The sequence below is a fragment of the Thalassophryne amazonica genome, chromosome 1 (genome assembly GCF_902500255.1).
Source record: "Thalassophryne amazonica chromosome 1, fThaAma1.1, whole genome shotgun sequence".
In the NCBI taxonomy this organism is placed as follows: domain Eukaryota; kingdom Metazoa; phylum Chordata; class Actinopteri; order Batrachoidiformes; family Batrachoididae; genus Thalassophryne; species Thalassophryne amazonica.
Genome location: NC_047103.1, coordinates 79967371 through 79986622, shown reverse-complemented (window position 1 = coordinate 79986622; position 19252 = coordinate 79967371). Strand labels below are relative to the sequence as shown.

General features: G+C 41.4%; 1 protein-coding gene and 1 long non-coding RNA gene across 4 annotated transcripts in view; both read right to left on the bottom strand.

The window, feature by feature from the left end:
* LOC117512002 (partitioning defective 3 homolog) overlaps positions 1–19252 on the bottom strand; it is a 1323734-nt gene that overhangs the window by 378552 nt on the left and 925930 nt on the right. For all 3 annotated transcript variants that reach the window (XM_034171933.1, XM_034171942.1, XM_034171950.1), the window contains one exon: positions 218–451. In XM_034171933.1, the coding sequence (XP_034027824.1) occupies positions 218–451 (234 nt within the window). The remainder of the gene's footprint in view (positions 1–217; positions 452–19252) is intronic.
* On the bottom strand, positions 4365–14927 carry LOC117512020. The gene is made up of 3 exons (XR_004561185.1): positions 14916–14927; positions 9568–9571; positions 4365–4522 (listed from the first exon to the last, which is right to left on the bottom strand). It is a non-coding gene; the product is annotated as an uncharacterized LOC117512020 (long non-coding RNA).

Below are 19252 nucleotides of genomic sequence, written 5' to 3'. Positions count from 1 at the left end.
AATATCAAGGGGTCCAATACTTTTGGAGGGCACTGCTGGAATTTCAAGAACTCTTAGAGATCCCAAATTGCACTCACAAGCAAATGGGGAATCTTCCACTTGAGGTGAGCTACACTGGTTTTATACAGCAAAAAAGAATGAGCTTGTGCCCATTCTATAATTACATCTGAATGGTCAACAACAAAAACAACAATAAAAGTTTAAATGAAAAACTCACATGTCTCTGTGCTGTTCCTTTCATGTGCAGCTGTGGCAACAGGTTTCTCATAGGATTTGTCAATCGCAGCTCGGAAGCTTTCATTACATCCACGGCCCCTGGAAATTCTGGGGAGTGGCCTGTGAACACTGACTTTGCCATTTGCCATTGCCTCACTGATGGCCATCTGTAGACTTTCAAGGGAGCAGGACTTTTTCAGGCCTAGTGAGGGCCCAACTTCTTGTTCTGAAGAACCTGTGAAAATCAATCAATAAAATAGTGTCACTGATGCAAACTGAGCCAAATGTGATTCTCACAAAGGCAGCACAAAACATATCAACATGGAGCTTAAAGCATGACAATGAATCATTCATGTTGTGATAGTTTTGTATGGGATGATGTTTTGTGGCATTCTTGGCAGGAAAAGGTGAGGTGGAAGTCATACAATTAGCATGAAAAACAAATGATGTCATTGCCCGACCAATGAAGTGTGTGTCACGAGAACTGGGTAATGAATCTTTTCTGAGGCGGTTCCTCATTGGGGTTTTCAAATGATCCTTTGTTCTTTTGTCTGAAACATCTTAAATTACAATGTGGTTGAAACAATGCACATGAATAGATTACTATCAAAACCAGCATTATACCATTGTAACAAAATGATTAAGGTGTGATATTCAAAAGCAAAAAATTAATGTAGAGCTGGAGGGATCATGTTAATTGATAACACATACCTATTGCTGGGAAAATATTAGTCTAATGCCAAGCTGTCAAGTTCACTGAACACTTTAATTCATAATGGGCCTCATGTATCAAAGTTGCGCACTTGTGGCGTAAATTCACGGTGTAAATTTGAAGTACACCAAAGTTGCCATGACATGTATCAAGCAGTGCACACCTGCCCATTTCCAGCGTACGCCTGACGTGACCTTGATAAATGCGGCGGGTGAAAACAATCGTAATTATAATAAACACTCCCATAAATATTCAGACTCCGCTTCAGACACACCCTCATTTTACGACATGGAAGCCAGGTAGACGGCAAAGAAAATGAACTTCACCAATCACGACGCATGCCAATAGAGCGTCAAAAGCGGCCATCGTATCAATTGTGTTGTAGTATAATCAAAAAAGTGTTACAGTGGTCCCTCGTTTATCGCGGGAGTTACGTTCTAAAAATAGCCCGTAATACGCGAAACCGCGACATAGCGTTATTTTTTACAATTATTATAGACGTTTCAAAGCTGTAAAACCACTTTATACACTTTCTCAATCAGGCATGAACATTTTCTCACTTTTCTCTCATGTGTAAACATTCTCAAAGTTCAAACCTTAGTAGAAAAATAAGACCAAACTGTTTTCAGGCCCAAACATTTGTTTGAGAAATAAAAATAGAACGTTTTCCTATAAATAATTATGATGGCTTTTAGAACTAACAAATTTAATTTTAACGATCAACGTACGAGGTTGGACACATAAGAAATTATTAATAGTGACTGACCAGTATTTCACAGATCGCGCCTCTGCATCCTGGTGCTGCGCCGCTGTCGCGCCTTTTTCCATTCACACCTCCCTGCAGGTGTCTGTTTCCGAGTGACAAACACAGTTATGAGTAGTTGTTGGTGCTCTTTTTTTCTTCTGGGCGAGAAGATTCTTTTCTTATAAACAGACACGCAGAACACAGAACACTGTAAAAAAAAAGGCATGCAAAATTGGACTAAATACTCCACGAAACGGCGAGGCCGTGAAAGGTGAACCGCGTTATAGCGAGGGATCCACATGTCAATAATTCTTGACATGTGGATATTTGCTCGCTCAATTAATAAGACACGCCTAATTTTTCAGATTTCTTTATTCTTAAAATGTATTTCTTTATTTATTTTATTGTGACAAACGAATGGAGACGAAACAACCTGATTGCAGCACGGGCGAAGGGAATGACAACACTACGGTTGTAATTATCAATTTCATTGTCTAAAACGATCACACCACATAAAGTTAAGCTCAGCGCTGCTCTGGCTCCAGGCTCTGGAGAAAAAGGCGAGCAGCACTTTCTTTGCAGTCAGCGCTGTGGCCACAGATCGTGCTCGATAGACCAGCAATCCCGCAAAAGTGGGATTTGTATTGATTATTATGTAATATAATCAGGAAAGTGTTATTTATGTAACATATGCATTGATTTGTACAGTATAATGGCACTGTTTATCATGTTGATCATCTTCATTTTTATGTGGATTCCAACGCTGGTTCATTTTGGTGTATAATTTCCGCCACCTCTCGACCTGGTGTATATTTTCAGCGCAGCGTACGCCAACGACCACATTGATAAATGCCAAGTAGCGCAACCGTTTTGGTGTACACCCCATATACGGTCAAATATCGACGTACACAACATTGATACATGAGGCCCAATGACACCACAAAACCAAGTATGTTAAATATCACAGAATGTAATCATGCCAGTGGGACTGCTTTTGACATCAATTTAAAGCCAAAATGTTCTGACTTCTAGAGGCTACAGTTTGCAGGATCCCTTGAATCTTTCCCACTGGTGACAAACCATAGGGATCAAAATGGACAAAATAAAATTGTTGGATTCAAAGCTCATTGTTGTGTTTTTTGAACGCTGGATGATAAATGAGTTTTTAACTGCATTACTGCATGTTTGTTCAGTTCTGTGTTGTTAATTCGTCATCTCATGCGTTTGAAGTTTCTTAATGCAAAATGCATAGGGAGTTTTTTTCTTCCCACTGTCTTCAGTCTGCTTGCTCATGGGCTGGGGAAAGTGTCAAGATTACTCATGATTTGACACTGTGTAAATAAATTGAACTGCACAGATGTACTTACTTCCTTGGTTATTGCATGTTTTCTTTAATTACATTACAGTTTTGCTGATTGCTTCCACACATTTTGTAAAATTTGGCTCACTGTGTCAAAACTCTACACACAAGCAAGATAAGACACAACACTTGTTCTAAAACACCTCACAGCTCTGTCAAAATAAAATCCTACAATCAAAACCTAACAATCTCTTCTGAACATGTCATTCCAGCAACAAAATGATACACACATGCAACTTTTAAACACTTTCAAATCAACAGCAACACACCGATGTGTTTTACACAAAACACATCAGTGTATGTACTTTTTCTCAAACAAAAGTACAAAGTTACAGAAGAACAAAGAAGAAAGTTACAGTAGTTAGCAACAAAAGTGTGATTTCCCTGTTTTTATTTATTTGATTATTTATTTTTACAAAGAAATAGAACTTTTTTACAAATACCTAAAGAAAGACAGAGTATTTTACAGTTCAAGTTCAAAACAAAAATCAAAACAATGAAAACAAGTGTTTACAGTGCTGTAGTTTACATTACATGGTACAGTAACATCTGCTGGTTGCTTCCCTCTCTGGCTGCTAATCCAGCATGGCATAAAACACTCCAAATCAGCTGCATTTCTGTGTCACTCTAATGTTTTTCATATATTATGTAAATGTTCCATCCAGAGATAGGAGTGGGTGTCTTCTGCGGGCATCCTGTCCTGTGCACCAGCATGGACTCCCAAAAATTCCTGTATATTTGTATTGTCAATTATGTCAGTTAGCAGCAAGCAGATGGTCTCCCCTTTGAGTCTGGTCTGCTTGAGGTTTCTTCCTCAAATCATCAGAGGGAGTTTTTCCTTACCACTCTCGCCTGTGTGCTTCCTCTGGGGGTTGGTAAAGTTAGACCTTACTTATGTGAAGTGCCTTGAGGCTACTTTGTTGTGATTTGGCGCTATATAAATGAAATAAATTGAACTGAAATGTTAGTGAGAAATAAACAATTAGAAATGTAAAAATGCTCTTCTTATAACCAGATAACAGCTCTGAAGTGATTGACAAGACATGTCTCAAACGTTAGCATGCACATATCATCTGAGGACAAAGGTAACTTCTTCTTTCTTCTTCTTCTTCTTAGACTGTCGTGAGACAGGCTAGTTTTACCCTACTGATGATGTGTTGTTTCAATAGTAATCCTGCTCAGTACGAGAGGAACCACAGATTCAGACATTTAGTGTATGTGCTTGGCTGAGGAGCCAATGGTGCGAAGCTACCATCTGTGGGATTATGACTGAATGCCTCTAAGTCAGAATCCTGCCTAGACGAAGCGATACAGAAGCGCCGTGGATTTTTGGTTGGCCCCTGATAGCTGGGCCTCCCCCCTGGGGGGGGCCCCGGTGAGCAGAGCCGCTCGTGACTGGACTGGGGCACGGCCGGATATGCGGCCACCCCTCTCCTCCCACGCAACTCATGTTTGTGGAGAACCTGGTGCTAAATCACTTGCAGACAACCTGATTGTTCTTCTTCTAAATGAAGCAAATGCTTTGTGAAAACTCACATCAACTGCACAGCACTGGCAGCATTTGCGTGTGTTTAATTAGTTCAATGAGTAATAAAAAATCTTGCAGGACTACAAGATAAAACTGCTGGATGCAACTAAAACCACCACCAAAAAGAAAACCAAGAAATACACATGTCGTGACTGAATACATGGTGACATTACACAATGTCATAAACAGATGTTCTGCTTTCTTGGCAATAAACAAAATACAGACAGTGACAGTTTCCATTAATTGCATGACCTTTCATGTGACTTGTGGCATGAAAACAAACACAGAGTTTTTCAAAACTTTATAAGCCAAGCATTCAGGAGAAAGTTGTGCACTTCTCATGTACAAACACTGAGCCATCAGCGGCAGAAAATAACTTCCTGGTCTATTTTTCTTTCCTCTGCTCAGTTCTTTAACCCACGCATGCCTGATAACTGTTTGACTGTATTCCAGTTGACTGTGAGCAGACAGACACATTTGTCATACTGTCCTGTGAACACAAACTGAACCATGGGAAAAGTGCAAAGTTATGAAATGGGCCATGTAATTTATTTATTTAAAAATAATTGAAACAGTTTATCAGAAAGTTACTGAGAAATGATGTGTGTTTTGCATGAACACACTGTGATTAAGACTAGTATCTCGATGGGCTGCCACAGCCTGTGAATGGCACCCGTGAGGAAATTTGTGCAATTCAGCGAAAGGTTCACAGTTGTTCATTGTCCCCTTGCCTCAGTCACGGAGCGGCGCCCACGCACTGCTTGATTTTTGAACAAACAAAAAAACTGTGATGCTGTGATGAACTCCCTCCTCAAATCGCCAGGCGGGCACCTCGTACCCCTCACCATGTACTCCCTGTGACTCAGAACGTGAGTAACATGTGAGACAAGTTGTGAGGCGTCACACACACACTTGTTTTAGTATGACTGGAAAGGAACAGTACTTCTGGAAGCAACTGAACACAGCAGCAGCCTCCAGCCATCCCGCTCTGCAGCTGGCCGGCACCCACCTGACGTGCACGCGCATGCTGGGCTGGATGCACAAGCTGCATGAATCAGATTCATTGTGTTTATTTATTTAATTTTCTGAAGAAAGAAGTAGAAAATAAGTGCCGCCAGACTTTCATGTGTGTACTGTGCTTGATGTCAGTGACTGTTACGCGGTATGTCTGCCGACTGCTCAAGATTTGTGACCGTAATTTTCACCGCAACTCTGGACAGCATTCAGTAGACAGTCGGTAGTCATGCATGTACGTGTCAGGAGGACCAATTCAGCTATATTCCGCATGAGAAATTTATCACGGTTTCACCTGTTTTTGCGTGATTTTGTGTCTCTGCCTCCTCTCCACCACTCATGTGTCAGTGGGATACTAGCCTGAGGACAGCAACTGAAAACAATGATTGGCAAGATCACTGCTCATCACATCCTAAAGGTAATTCACAAATACCAACAACTAAATGCAGAAGAGCATGCTGAAGTGAACACAGACATTTTCCACAGTTTGATGATTTTTCAATGCTGACTAAACCTAAAAAATAATAAATAAATTATGGGCCCATCTTGATAGTCTATTCTGCAGAGACGACAGTGACAGTACTAGTGTATTTGGGCTGTGTCCAAGTACACTCAGCTATAAATAGATAGTGAACCACGTATGACTTGCATCCCATCCAGGGTTAGTCATCAACTTCCTCACCTTCATAAATTACTTCTTCCTCTTCCAAATTAATCTGATGTATTAAAACATATCAAAAAAGTCATATTTGGCCATTTGTGATATGCAATCAGAAAGTTTCTCTTGGCCCACACTGTATTAAAATGGATTGGTCTACAGAAGCTGTAACACTCTCTCATTGCATATATGGCTCCACTGGTGCAAACGTGTTGTCACACGATGACGGATTGAGTAAACTGATTAGTAATGGGTTGAAATAATTTGTTCTGTGTCAAATATCACTTAATCTACTGGTCTATGGTGGATTTAGGGTTCTGATGGACAGATGATGTCATGTCCACTGGCAACACAGAGACACATTTGGCAGAACAATGTTCCCAGATTCAAGACAGACAGTTCTGTTCAAAGTAATAGCAGTCCAACATCACTAACCAGATCAGTCACTGTTTTTGGTAGAAATTATATTTGTGCATGGCAAATAATTCACTCACAGATGTAGTAGATTAATAGAAAACAAACAGACCCAACAGTCATGACAGGCATGCTGTTGATTCTGTGTAATTGAATAATTAATTGAGAGGGTCGTGTTCAGAATAACAGCAATGTGGAGTTCAGTAAGTGAGGTCATTCATTCTGTGAAAAAAAAAAAACAGGTTTGAAACAGGTGGCCTTTAATTAAGGATGAAGGCTGTACATGCTGGTTGTAGTACATTTCTCTCTGGAAATCTAAGTAAAATGGGTTGTTCCAGACATTATTCAGAAGAACTGCATGCTTTAATGAAAAAGATGATTGCAGAGGGGGAAACATATAAAGAACTGCAGAAAATGATAGGCTACTCAATTAAAATCATCTCAAATGATTTAAAATGGAAACCAAAACCATAAAGACATGGAAGAAAACAGAAAACCAGGATTAAAATTTATCAAAGAATAACCAGAATGGCAAAGACTCAGACAATGATCAGCTCCAGGGTGATCAAAGAACTGTAACAATTAGAAGACACCTATGTGAAGTCAAGCTATGGGCAAGAAGCCCCCCAAAGAACTATTGTTGAAAAAAAATTACATGCTGAAGGGATTACAATTTTCCAAAGAACGCACTGACTGGTCTAAAAAGAAATGGTGCAACATTCTGTGGGGGGCACAGAGTTTGTCAGATGACCCTCAAAAACTGAACTCAAGCCACATCACGCTATGAAGACAGTGAAGCATGGTGTAGCAAAGATCATGATGTGGGGATGTTTCTTATACTATGGTGTTGGACCTATTTATCGCATACCAGGGATGATGGATCAGTCTGAATACAGCAAAATACTTGAAGAGGTCATGTTGCCTGATGCAGAAGAGGGAATGCCCCAATACCCCAACAAGTGAGCAGCATCTTGGTTCCAGACAAATAACGTTAACATTATGGAGTGGAAACACCAATTCTTGGACCTTAATCCAATAGAAAACTTGCGTGGTGACATCAAAAATACTGTTTCTGAGGAAAAACCAAGAATTGCAGAGAAATTTTAGAATGCAGTCCAATGGTCCTGGTTTGGAATACCTGTTTACAGGTCCCAAAAGTTGGTTGACTCCATGCAATGTAGATGTGAAGCAGTTTTCAGAAACTGTGGCTATATAACTAAATATTAGTTCAGTGTTTGGCAGGAAAGCTAAATCTTCAAGCATTTTTCATTAATGTGTAATTTTGTAAAGAAAAATGCAGACACTCCTATTTTTTTTTGAACAGCTTAATACTCCTTTTTTCTTCACTTTTTGTAAATTAATAAGAAATTCACTGAATTTTTCTTCATGTTTTCATTTGGAATAGAATGCGCAGTGTTCCAAATGAATTTGCGGTTATGGAAATAAAAGCTATTATAAGGATTTTCAGCTTTACTCGCCTGTTTAAACACATTGCTATTATTTTGGACACAACTGTATATGCACACTGGGGGAGCTGAATTTGAGTGGAATGCGTTGAGATCTGAACGCAAATGTAGCAAGAATCCAGCTCGCTCAGGGATCATGCTGCCAAACTCCCTCACTGTTTTCGTGCACTGTCTCCACTGTCCCGGTGTTCAGTGCAGCTGCAGCAGTGAAGACAGCAAACAACCTTCTTTCTCTGTGGTGCCTTCTGACCAAGAGAATGTGCCGGGTGTGCTCTGATATCCAGGTAAAAACACACAGCTGTGCTGTCTTTTTCTTCGGTCTGACTTTTACTAAATGAACATCCATCCTGCATGTTGTTGCACTGGGAACTGTCTTCTCTCTTCTCATGCTGAATTCACACACTACACTGGTCATTCAGAAGCCCAGTGTGAAGCATCTGACAACCACAGGATATGAATGCATGAGTATGGGCCCCTTCACACATAGTACAAATAAGTACAACTCAGGGTGACTCACGGCAGAATAACTCATATGAGCAAGCTACGAAAACATTGAGCTGATGGGCAGGCATACATGATGCCGCTGTGACGGTTTGTGCACACAGAAACACAGTGCAAGCAGCTGCACGATGTGGTTACATATTGAGCAGCTGCTGTGAAGAAAATAAATTTAAAAAAAAAACATGCTGCGACGGTTTCATGCATGCGGGAACACAGTGCGAGCAGCTGCAGCATGTGTAACCACATTGCGCAGGTGCTGTAAAAATAAAAAATAAATAAAAAATACATGCCACCCATGGGATTCGAACATGCACATTCCAAAGGCTCTGATTGCCAGTCAGACACTTTACCGCTGAGCTACTATTGTTGCCGTGTGAAAGGTGCGGGAAAATGTCTGATATCAAGAAGGCCATGGACGTATTTAAGAAAAAATAAAACCACACACCATATAAAAACACCTCATTTTATTGAATCCCTCTTATCAAGCGGGCAATACAAGTATGATCCGTCTGTTCCTCTGTAGATGACCCATGGTCACAGACGTACAGTCATGAAATGACATGAATGGGAAGCAGTATGTGCTTATCATTTCCGCATCTACTGGTGGCATGTCCAGCCGGCCCCGCATGCATGTCCTGCCCAACACGCATGTCTTGTGGACAACGCGCCACAGGACAGACGGCATGCCATGTGGAACAGAGCTCACATGGGTGGCATGACATTCAGATATCTCGTTGCGTGTTAAGATCTGACGGTCTGGATCTCCTGGGGTAGCCTGTCAATGTGCATGACGTGTGCGCTCACTACAGCCCATCGCAACAGCGATATATGTCTTTATGTATGTCCATGTGATGACAGCAAGCAGACACACGGGCGTTACAGTGGGCAGGTACTACTAGTTTATGTCTGTCCAAACACAGTATTTGTTCCCCAGCCGTGATGTCCAGAACCACAGATCTTCACAGCCACTCCTGTGGGCGGCCACACCACCTGTCAGTTCAGCGCACACACCAACGTTCACTGTCTGTTTGCAAAGCCATACTTGCGGGGCACTGTTAGTGGCATTCGCACTGTTAATGCGAATGGCCATATGTTTTCTAGGTGCCATGCAAACGGTGTTAGATGTTTGTGCGTGTCACCTGGAATTTGGCTGACACCTGCCGCAAGAGGGTTTGATGGGCTCTCACAGCGCACATTCTGTCTTCAGTCGCTGGTGTGCACAAATAGTTGTAGCAACAGGTGTACGAGGTGTTGGAGGCAGCTACCATTTTACATGTATTGCAACCGATTACTGCTTCATGCACAGTTCATACGCAATTTGACCAAATTAGTACTATGTGTAAAGGGGCCCTATCATAGAAGTAACAAGTAGAGGACAAAATAGTAACCAAACATTCAACCACCAGGAAAGCTCTTGATCCCATGTCCGCTCAAATTTTTGAGCATTCGCAAAACTTTCAAACTGACCCGCCACACATCCGCTAATAAGGAATGCATTTTTTTTTAATGAGAAAAAGACTTGTACAGAACAAAAACGGACATGAATGGATATCAAGATTTTGTATAACTTATTCATATGTTTCCTCAATCCACCATAGTGTGACAGATGTTTAAAACACACAGTCGAGTGCATGTAATGATGTAGTGTATTACATGTCTAGAAATGTTGCAGTAAATATGAATTGGAATACATTTGGACTTTAGACAAATAAAGACAAATAAATATTTGTAAGAAAAATTCAATTAAGTTTGATTTGTATATGATACATAAGAGAGGCTGTTCCAACTCACACATAGAAAACGACATGTGTGGCACTAACTGACAAACAAGGTGATGGAAAAAGCTGCCTCAATAACAATGTAAATGTTCTAACTTCTTCAGCGGCGGAGTCAGGTCCCATACGACCGTAATTATTTCTCCAATGCTTGTCGGGGTTTGTTTAGACTATTTAAGTGGAGCACGACTCTGGTATTGGTATTTCATTCAGTCAGGGAGCGTCCATCAGTTTCCCGGAGCTCTAACCTTTCATGCCAGTTGGTAAACAAGCAGACTGTTGATTTTCTGTCCCTTTAACCATGCTTTGATTCAAGCAGAAACACGGTTCTGTCAAGGCAATGAGATGGACATCTGAGTGTGTGCAGGTGAAGGCCAGTTAGCGGTTAACATCGGCTAAAATCTATCAGTAATAATGTAAAAACTGTTCCTTCAATTACTCTTGCAGCATTGTGTTTATACAACTCCCCGCAGACTACAAACCTTCCACATGTAGCATGCACTACTATTTCCTGTCAGTGGATGTAAATAAATTGTTCCTGTTAGCTTTCAATGACATATGTTGTTACATGGGTTTTTCTCCACACATACTGAGCAGAGTACACATGCAAACACTGTATGTAGATGTGTGTGTGGGTCTCATGCACAGATGTACCAATTCATACAATTACACAAAACACATGACATACAAACGTTTCCGTCAGCTACCATCAACAAAGTCTGTGACATGTTTAAAAGGGTCTAAATGAGCCATGACCTACTGCTGCGGTGTGATCACAGAGGGTCTTTTAGAAGGACAGAAAGACAAACATGGAGAAGGAAAAGAAAACAAAGGCCATCAGTGAAAGCAAACAAGTTTTTACCTTTTTTGTTTCCTACACAAACTGTTCTTCAAGTCTGAGAAAATAAACTGAACACAGCCTCTGCTATCATAAATTCATCTTTTCTTTTATGCACCTTGAAGACCGTTCATATACCACTCTCCTCTGACAGTGGGTGTAAGGTAATTAATGAATGGCTACTATTAGTACAACTGAAGGGTGCGGTGGCAATGATCTTTGCTGCAGTTCAATGTATTTACTTCATCAATGATACAATGCAAGTAGCGTGTTGCAAGTGGGGATCCACGGGCTCTAGATTGGGTCGTGTTTATAAAATAGGTAGCTGACATTTTTCAAGGGTGCTAATAAATTATGCAAAGTTTCTATAATGAGTTGGAATGGTGTGTGAGTCCAGAATGTTTTTAGAACTAAGCCCTGGTCAGACCGAATAATAAAACCATGAATAATGAGCCATGTATGGATTTGTGAGAAATTTCAGTGATTATTCAAATAATGAGCCACATATATATGATTTTCTTCTGAAGGAATTGCAGGAAGCAGATGTTAAAATGTCAAAATTCGCGCCACACTCAAAGAATAATCTGCCTCTAAGAGCCTCTAAGCGCTGCTATTCTCGCACGTTTCTTGAATAAATGGTAAAATGGTAAATGGACTGCATTTATATAGCGCTTTTCCATCTGCATTAGATGCTCAAAGCGCTTTACAATTATGCCTCACATTCACCCATTCACACAAACACACTCACGCACCGATGCCACGGTACCAAAAAACTCGACTCGCACAAAAAAAAAAAATTAATGCTACGTGGCTCATTATTCATCGCTTATTATTCTGTCTGACCCATCTGTGACAGGTCTAAGGGATTCATCCATCCATCCATCTATCCATTCATCAATCCTAGATGGGGACATGTCTATGTGGGAGCTGTTTGAGATCCGGAACATGCCTGAAGGGTTAGTGGACCATCATGAGGTAAAAAAAACATTGAGTGTACGTATCAAAGCATAGGTTGTTCACATTTAAATGATGGCACTCTATCTTTTGCTGTCACAATGCAAAAGTATATATGGTATGATTCAAATTATGATTAAAGTCGGGAACCCCTCTGATAATTGAATGCCTCCATAATTAATTTGTTCAAGTTACTAAACTAAAGGTCCCTTCATACATAGTGCGAATTTGGTCAAATTGTGCATGAAGTGCGCATGAAGCAGGAATCTACAGGAATCAGCTGCAAAACATGGAAAATTATAGCTGCCTCTTACGACTAGTACACCTGTTGCTACAACTATTTGCGCACACCAGTGGCTGAAAGAGAGACTGTGCACTGTGAGAGCCCATCAAACCCTCTCATGGCAGGTGTCAGCAAAATTCCAGGTGACACGCACGAACATCTAACACCGCTCGCATGACACTTAGAAAATGTGTGGCCATTCACACAATTAACACGACAACAGTCAGCAGATGATCACTGTCAAACTAGATGTGCCCCACGAGTGTGGCTTTGCAAACAGACACAGTGACATGTTGGTGTGTGCGCTGAACTGATAGGGGGTGTGGCCGCCAACAGGAGCGGCTGTGGAGATCTGTGGTTCTGGACGTCATGACTGGGAAACATGTGCCGTATTTGGATGGACATGAACTAACAACTGTCCATTGTGACGCACATGTGTTTGCTGTCATGGACATACATAAAAACATATATCACTTTTGCAATGGGCTGCAGCAAGCACACACACATAGACAGGCTACCCCAGGTGATCTGGACTGTCAGATCATAACATGCAGCGGGTGATCTGAATGTCACGTCACCCACGTGAGCTCTGTTCCACATGACATGGCGTCTGTCCTGCAGTGCACCGTCCACAAGACATGCGTGTCGGATAGGACATGCATGCGGGTCCAGTTGGACGCACCACCAGTAGATGTGGACATGACAAGAGAGCCCTGCTTCTCATTCATGTCATGTCATGACTTTACGTCTGTGACCATGGGTCATCTACAGAGGAACAGATGGATCATACATACATACAATTGCCTGCTTGATAAGAGGGATTCAATAAAATGCGGTGTTTTTATATGGTGTGTGGCTTTATTTTTTCTTAAATACGTCCATGTCCTTCTTGATATCAGGCATTTCCCCGCACCTTTTACAGGACAGCGATGGTAGCTCAGTGGTAAACTTTCTGACTGGCAATCACAGCTTTTGGAAAGTGCAGGTTCAAATCCCGTGGGTGAAATGTATTTTTCATTTTTTTTTTTTTTTATTTTCACAGCAGGTGCACGATGTTGTTACACATGCTGCAGCTGCTTGCACTGTGTTCTCGCATGCACGAACCGCTGCAGCGACATCGTGCATGCCTGCCCGTCTGCTCGATGTTTGTGTGGTTCGCTCATACGAACTGTTCTGCTGTGAGTTGCAACATCTCCAACATCTCTTCTGCATCCTCCTCCATCAAAACCACTGTAAAAATATGCTATGAATCAGAATTTTTCAATATTTGTATTTTTCCATGAGGTTGTACACTTATTTCATTAACTTCTGTTTACTATTCATTTTCACTAGAGAATGATGAGCTAATGTGCATCTCTGCGTGCACCAGCAGAGGGTTAGGGTTACATCAGGCACTTCTGAATATTGCAAGTGAACAGGAAAAAAAAAGCAGTCAAATTCAAACCAGTTTTTTGTAGTCTATGATGCATTCACATTCTGCTGCCTCACAGTAGCAATGAACGAGTGCTGTGCCTGATCACACCTCATTTTAAGACAAACACACCCATGGGTGCAAGATGAATGCAAATGTTCCTGATATACAAAGAAGGTGGGTGGTGGGCGTGAAAATGACAACTGTGTCAGTGTGAAACTCGCACTTATTCTGCACTCTGTACTGCTTTGCGCTTGGTGGAAGACCAGAGCTTGTGCACTTTTTATTGAGGACAGTTACAAAATGTCAAATCTAAAGTGAACCTTGACTCAATCATGAAAGTACTACAGTATTCTGTATAAATGGAAGCCAGTCCTATAATCTTCCATTCTATTTCATAAAAAAAACCTCACATGTGCACCTTCCTGGGCATTGGACAATAAAACAAAACTTTACTGTGCTACAAATGTCAAAAGGCTCCCTGCTTGTAGGAAAAGAAAGATTATTTTATTGCCTAATTCAATTGAATAGTTGGACCATTTCTGATTACAGTGCCAAGTTTTTATAAGGAAAACATGAACAGCCTAACACGCCCAATAGAAGGCAAGTTAAAACTGTGCACAGGCATTTGCTCAATGGCACTTATCTCATGAAGGACAAGGAAAAATGGTCAAAAGAAAACAGCGCAGAGCTTCAGATACAGCATAGCAAGAAAATGCTGTAATACTTCAAACTTTCTGGATAAATCTCAGATTGAGATTTATCCAGACTATAAATAGAATGTAAATTTGTGGGTTTGGAGCTTATGTGTAAAGCTTGCCAACAGCAGATACGCACAAGCCAGGGTGCATGTCTGACACAATGGGATTGCAAGTTAGAGCCGCACAGGATGCAACTGTTCAAGGCAACACAAATGACATCTGCTGTACGCGGAATCAGGGAATTATTCTCCCGCTCTGTATTCTGCGCTACGATCCCCTTCGCCATTGTTTCTACTCAGTGCGGTGAATGGGTGAGAGAAGCAGACAGACAAAGAGAACCGGAGAGAGCGAGCAGAAGAGAAAGACAGGGAGTTTGCCCGTATACCCCGGCTGCCTCAAACCTGCCTTTGTTTTCATCACAAGCAGCCCCAGCTCTCCTGGGAGAATTTGACGGACAGCTCTCTGTATGCCAGTCTATTATGTGATTCCTATCACACAACGGAAGCCCCACTGCTCTGCTTCTTATCCCCCCCTTATTCAGAGGGATGAAAATACATATTTCCCCAACTGCATATAGAAGACTTCGTCACTCCCTACACGTCTGGAGGAGAAATGAATATCATCACAATGAAATACGTTGAACTAAAAAGTTGAATATAGAAGGAGCATGCCTGGAATCGTGTCATGGCCAAAGACCAAAATGGCTATTGTACTGCATTTCTTAGCCAGCTCAAGGACAAGGACGCTTAATTGGAGACGTCCATTGCCATTAAACCTTAAATGGGTGGTATGGCAAATCCCATGAATAAATCAGTAGCAGTTATTACAGGGACAGGAGCCCGTTGCATAATTACAGCAGCTAAAACTGCTCCACAGCTATTATTCACTGTGGACCGCTGAGTGTAAAGATCTGTGTATAGACAGGGCTCAATTACACATAATTTATTTAGAGAGTCTGAACTTTAAGCAGGGTGGTAAAAGGGTAATTATGCTAAAAATAGTTTCCAAGATGGTCAAGGGGAAGTGTCCCAGGGACAGCTGGGCCCACTACGCATCTGCCTGTTATAGCTCATAAGCTAAACAGAGGACATCTGACATACATTGAACATGTCTCAAAATGAAATCATTATTACCAGGACTCATTGTGTGGTTAAAATCACTATTATGGATGTAGCACCTTATCCTTACCAAAAAAAAGTCCATATGTTTTACAAGCTGTTAATCCATCACCAACCATTCCGATCCGCTGCTCACTCGACTACTTACTATACGTGGTCTGTGAGAAAACTATCCGACCTTTTTATTTTTTTCAAAAACTATATGGATTTGAATCATGTGCGCTTGCATCAGACAAGCTTGAACCTTTGTGCGCATGCGTGAGTTTTTTCATGCCTGTTGGTTGCGTCATTGTGTGCTTTGAGTGAGCACGTCGGATTTTTATTGTCACTGAAATGGCTGAGAGGCTGCCGCTTTGCTCCATGAAATTTTTTTCAGAAACTGATAGAGACAGCCAGTTGGAAACCATTCGAAAGATTCAGATGGATTTCGGTGAAGATTCTGTCAGCGTCACACGGATTAAGGAGTGTTAAAACCTTTTTAAAGACGGCCCACAGCGGTGGGGGGCACGCGGCGCACCGAGCGGCCATTGACAGACTGGAATGACCAGATCATTTTTAAACTGAACGCTGTGTTGATCCGGGACATCGTGTGACTACCACAGAAATGGCAAGAGAGCTGGACATAGCACTTTTGCAGCACATTCCACTGTTACAGGAGATTTTGTAATGAAAGACGTGCGGAGGATTTCGTGCGTCGGCACGGAGACTTCCAACACGGAGGTGTTGTTTGTCCAGCGCCATGAGCGGCTGCGTCGCGACGTGCGAATCCGTCCGCACGTCTTTCATTACAAAATCTCCTTTAACAGTGGAATGTGCCAATAAAGTGCTGATCCCGACCTCTTCTGAAACTTCTCTGCTAGTCACACGACGTCCTGCATCAACAGAGCCTTAAATTTGGAAGTGATCTGCTCGTTCCAGCCTGTCGATGGCCGCTCGGGGCGCGGTGCGCCCTCCGCCGCCGTGGGCCGTTTTTAATCCAGTTTTAATGGTCCTTAATCCTTGTGATACCGACAGAATCTTCACAGAAATCCATCTGAATCTTTCGAATGGTTTCCAACTGGCTGTCTCTAACAGTTTCTGAAAAAAATTTCATGGAGCAAAGCGGCAGCCTCTCAGCCATTTCACTGACAATAAAAATCCGATGAGGGGGGTGGACCAGTGCTCACTCAAAGCCTGCCCACAGGCGAATGACGCAACCAACAGGCATGAAAAAACTCAGGCATGCGCACGAAGGTTCAAGCTTGCCTGATGCAAGCGCACATGATTCAAATCCATATAGTTTTTGAAAAAAATAAAAAGGTCGGATACTTTTCTAACAGACCTTGTACATACTGTTTGTATTTCTTAAAGACTGATAGAAATGAAGTCCAACATAGAGTGAATTGGAAATGTTGTTTCCAGCATAGGCAGCACAGTGGCTTAGTGGTTAGCACTGTTGCCTTACAGCAAGAAGGTCATGGGTTCGATTCCTGCCTGTGGCCGTTCTGTGTGGAGTTTGCATGTTCTCCCCGTGTTTGCGTGGGTTTCCTCTGGGTGCTCCGGTTTCCTCCCACATCCAAAGACATGCGGGTTAGGTGGATTGGAATCTTTGAATTGTCCGTAGGTGTGCGAGTGGGTGTGAATGTGTTTGTTTGTCTGTTTGTGGCCCTGCAACAGACTGGCGTCCTGTCCTGGGTGTACCCTGCCTCACGCTCTATGACTGCTGGGATAGGCTCCAGACCCCTGCAGCCCTTAATTGGATTAAGCAGTTGAAGGTGAGTGTGTGTGTGCGTGTGTGTGTGTTTGTGTGTGTGTTTCCAGCATATATTTTATCTCAGAATTTTTTGTTTCACTTTATGAAAGCATTTTGTTTTGTTCTTGTTGCCAAATAACTTTATTTTTTTTAAATATTGTGATTAAACAAACTGCTTTGTTTGCATTTATTTCTGACCATATACAGTAGTGTTCAGAATAATAGTAGTGCTATGTGACCAAAAATATTAATCCAGGTTTTGAGTATATTTCTTATTGTTACATGGGAAACAAGGTACCAGTAGATTCAGTAGATTTTCACAAATCCAACAAGACCAAGCATTCATGATATGCACACTCGTAAGGCTATGAAATTGGGCCATTAGTAAAAAAAAGTAGAAAAGGGGGTGTTCACAATAATAGTAGCATCTGCTGTTGATGCTACAAACTCAAAACTATTATGTTCAAACTGCTTTTTTTAGCAATCCTGTGAATCACTAAACTAGTATTTAATTGTATAACCACAGTTTTTCATGATTTCTTCACATCTGCGAGGCATTAATTTTGCTGGTTTGGAACCAAGATTTTGCTCGTTTACTAGTGTGCTTGGGGTCATTGTCTTGTTGAAACACCCATTTCAAGGGCATGTCCTCTTCAGCATAATGCGTGACCTCAACAAGTATTTAGACATATACAAACTGATCCATGATACCTGGTATGCGATATATAGGCCCAACACCATAGTAGGAGAAACATGTCCATATCATGATGCTTGCACCACCATGCTTCACTGTCTTCACTGTGAACTGTGGCTTGAATTCAGAGTTTTGGGGTCATCTCACAAACTGTCTGTGGCCCTTGGACCCAAAAAGAACAATTTTACTCTCATCAGTCCACAAAATATTCCTCCATTTCTCTTTAGGCCAGTTGATGTGTTCTTTTGCAAATTGTAATCTCTTCTGCACATCTTTTATTTAACAGAGGGACTTTGCAGGGGATTCTTGCAAATAAATTAGCTTCACACAGGCGTCTTCTAACTGTCACAGCACTTACAGGTAACTCCAGACTGTCTTTGATCATCCTGGAGCTGATCAATGGGTGAACCTTTGCCATTCTGGTTATTCTTCTATCCATTTTGATAGTTGTTTTCCGTTTTCTTTCATGCATCTCTGTTTGTTTTCTGACCATTTTAAAGCATTGGAGATCATTGTAGATGAACAGCCTATAATTTTTTGTACCTGCATATAAGTTTTCCCCTCTCCAATCAACTTTTTAATCAAACTACGCTGTTCTTCTGAACAATGTCTTGAACGTCCCATTTTCCTCAGGCTTTCAAAGAGAAAAGCATGTTCAACAGGTGCTGGCTTTATCCTTACATAGGGGACATCTGATTCCCACCTGTTTGTTCCACAAAATTGACAAACTCACTGACTGAATGCCACTCTACTATTATTGTAAACACCCCCTTTTCTACTTTTTTTACTAATAGCCCAATTTCATAGCCTTAAGCGTGTGCATATCATGAATGCTTGGTCTTGTTGGATTTATGAGAATCTACTGGTACCTTGTTTCCCATGTAACAATAAGAAATATACTCAAAACCTGGATTAATCTTTTTAGTCACATAGCACTACTATTATTCTGAACACTACTGTAAATGTGTACATAACATATAGGGGTACCAACAATTTTGTCCACATGTGTACAAAGCCTGTAACATGGCTAAAATGTGCAATAAAAGACTCAGATGGTTTTCTTTTTGTCAACTTTCTGACATCCAGTACAGGAATTATAGCCAATATCAGGGGTGGTGGCCAAGTGGTTAAT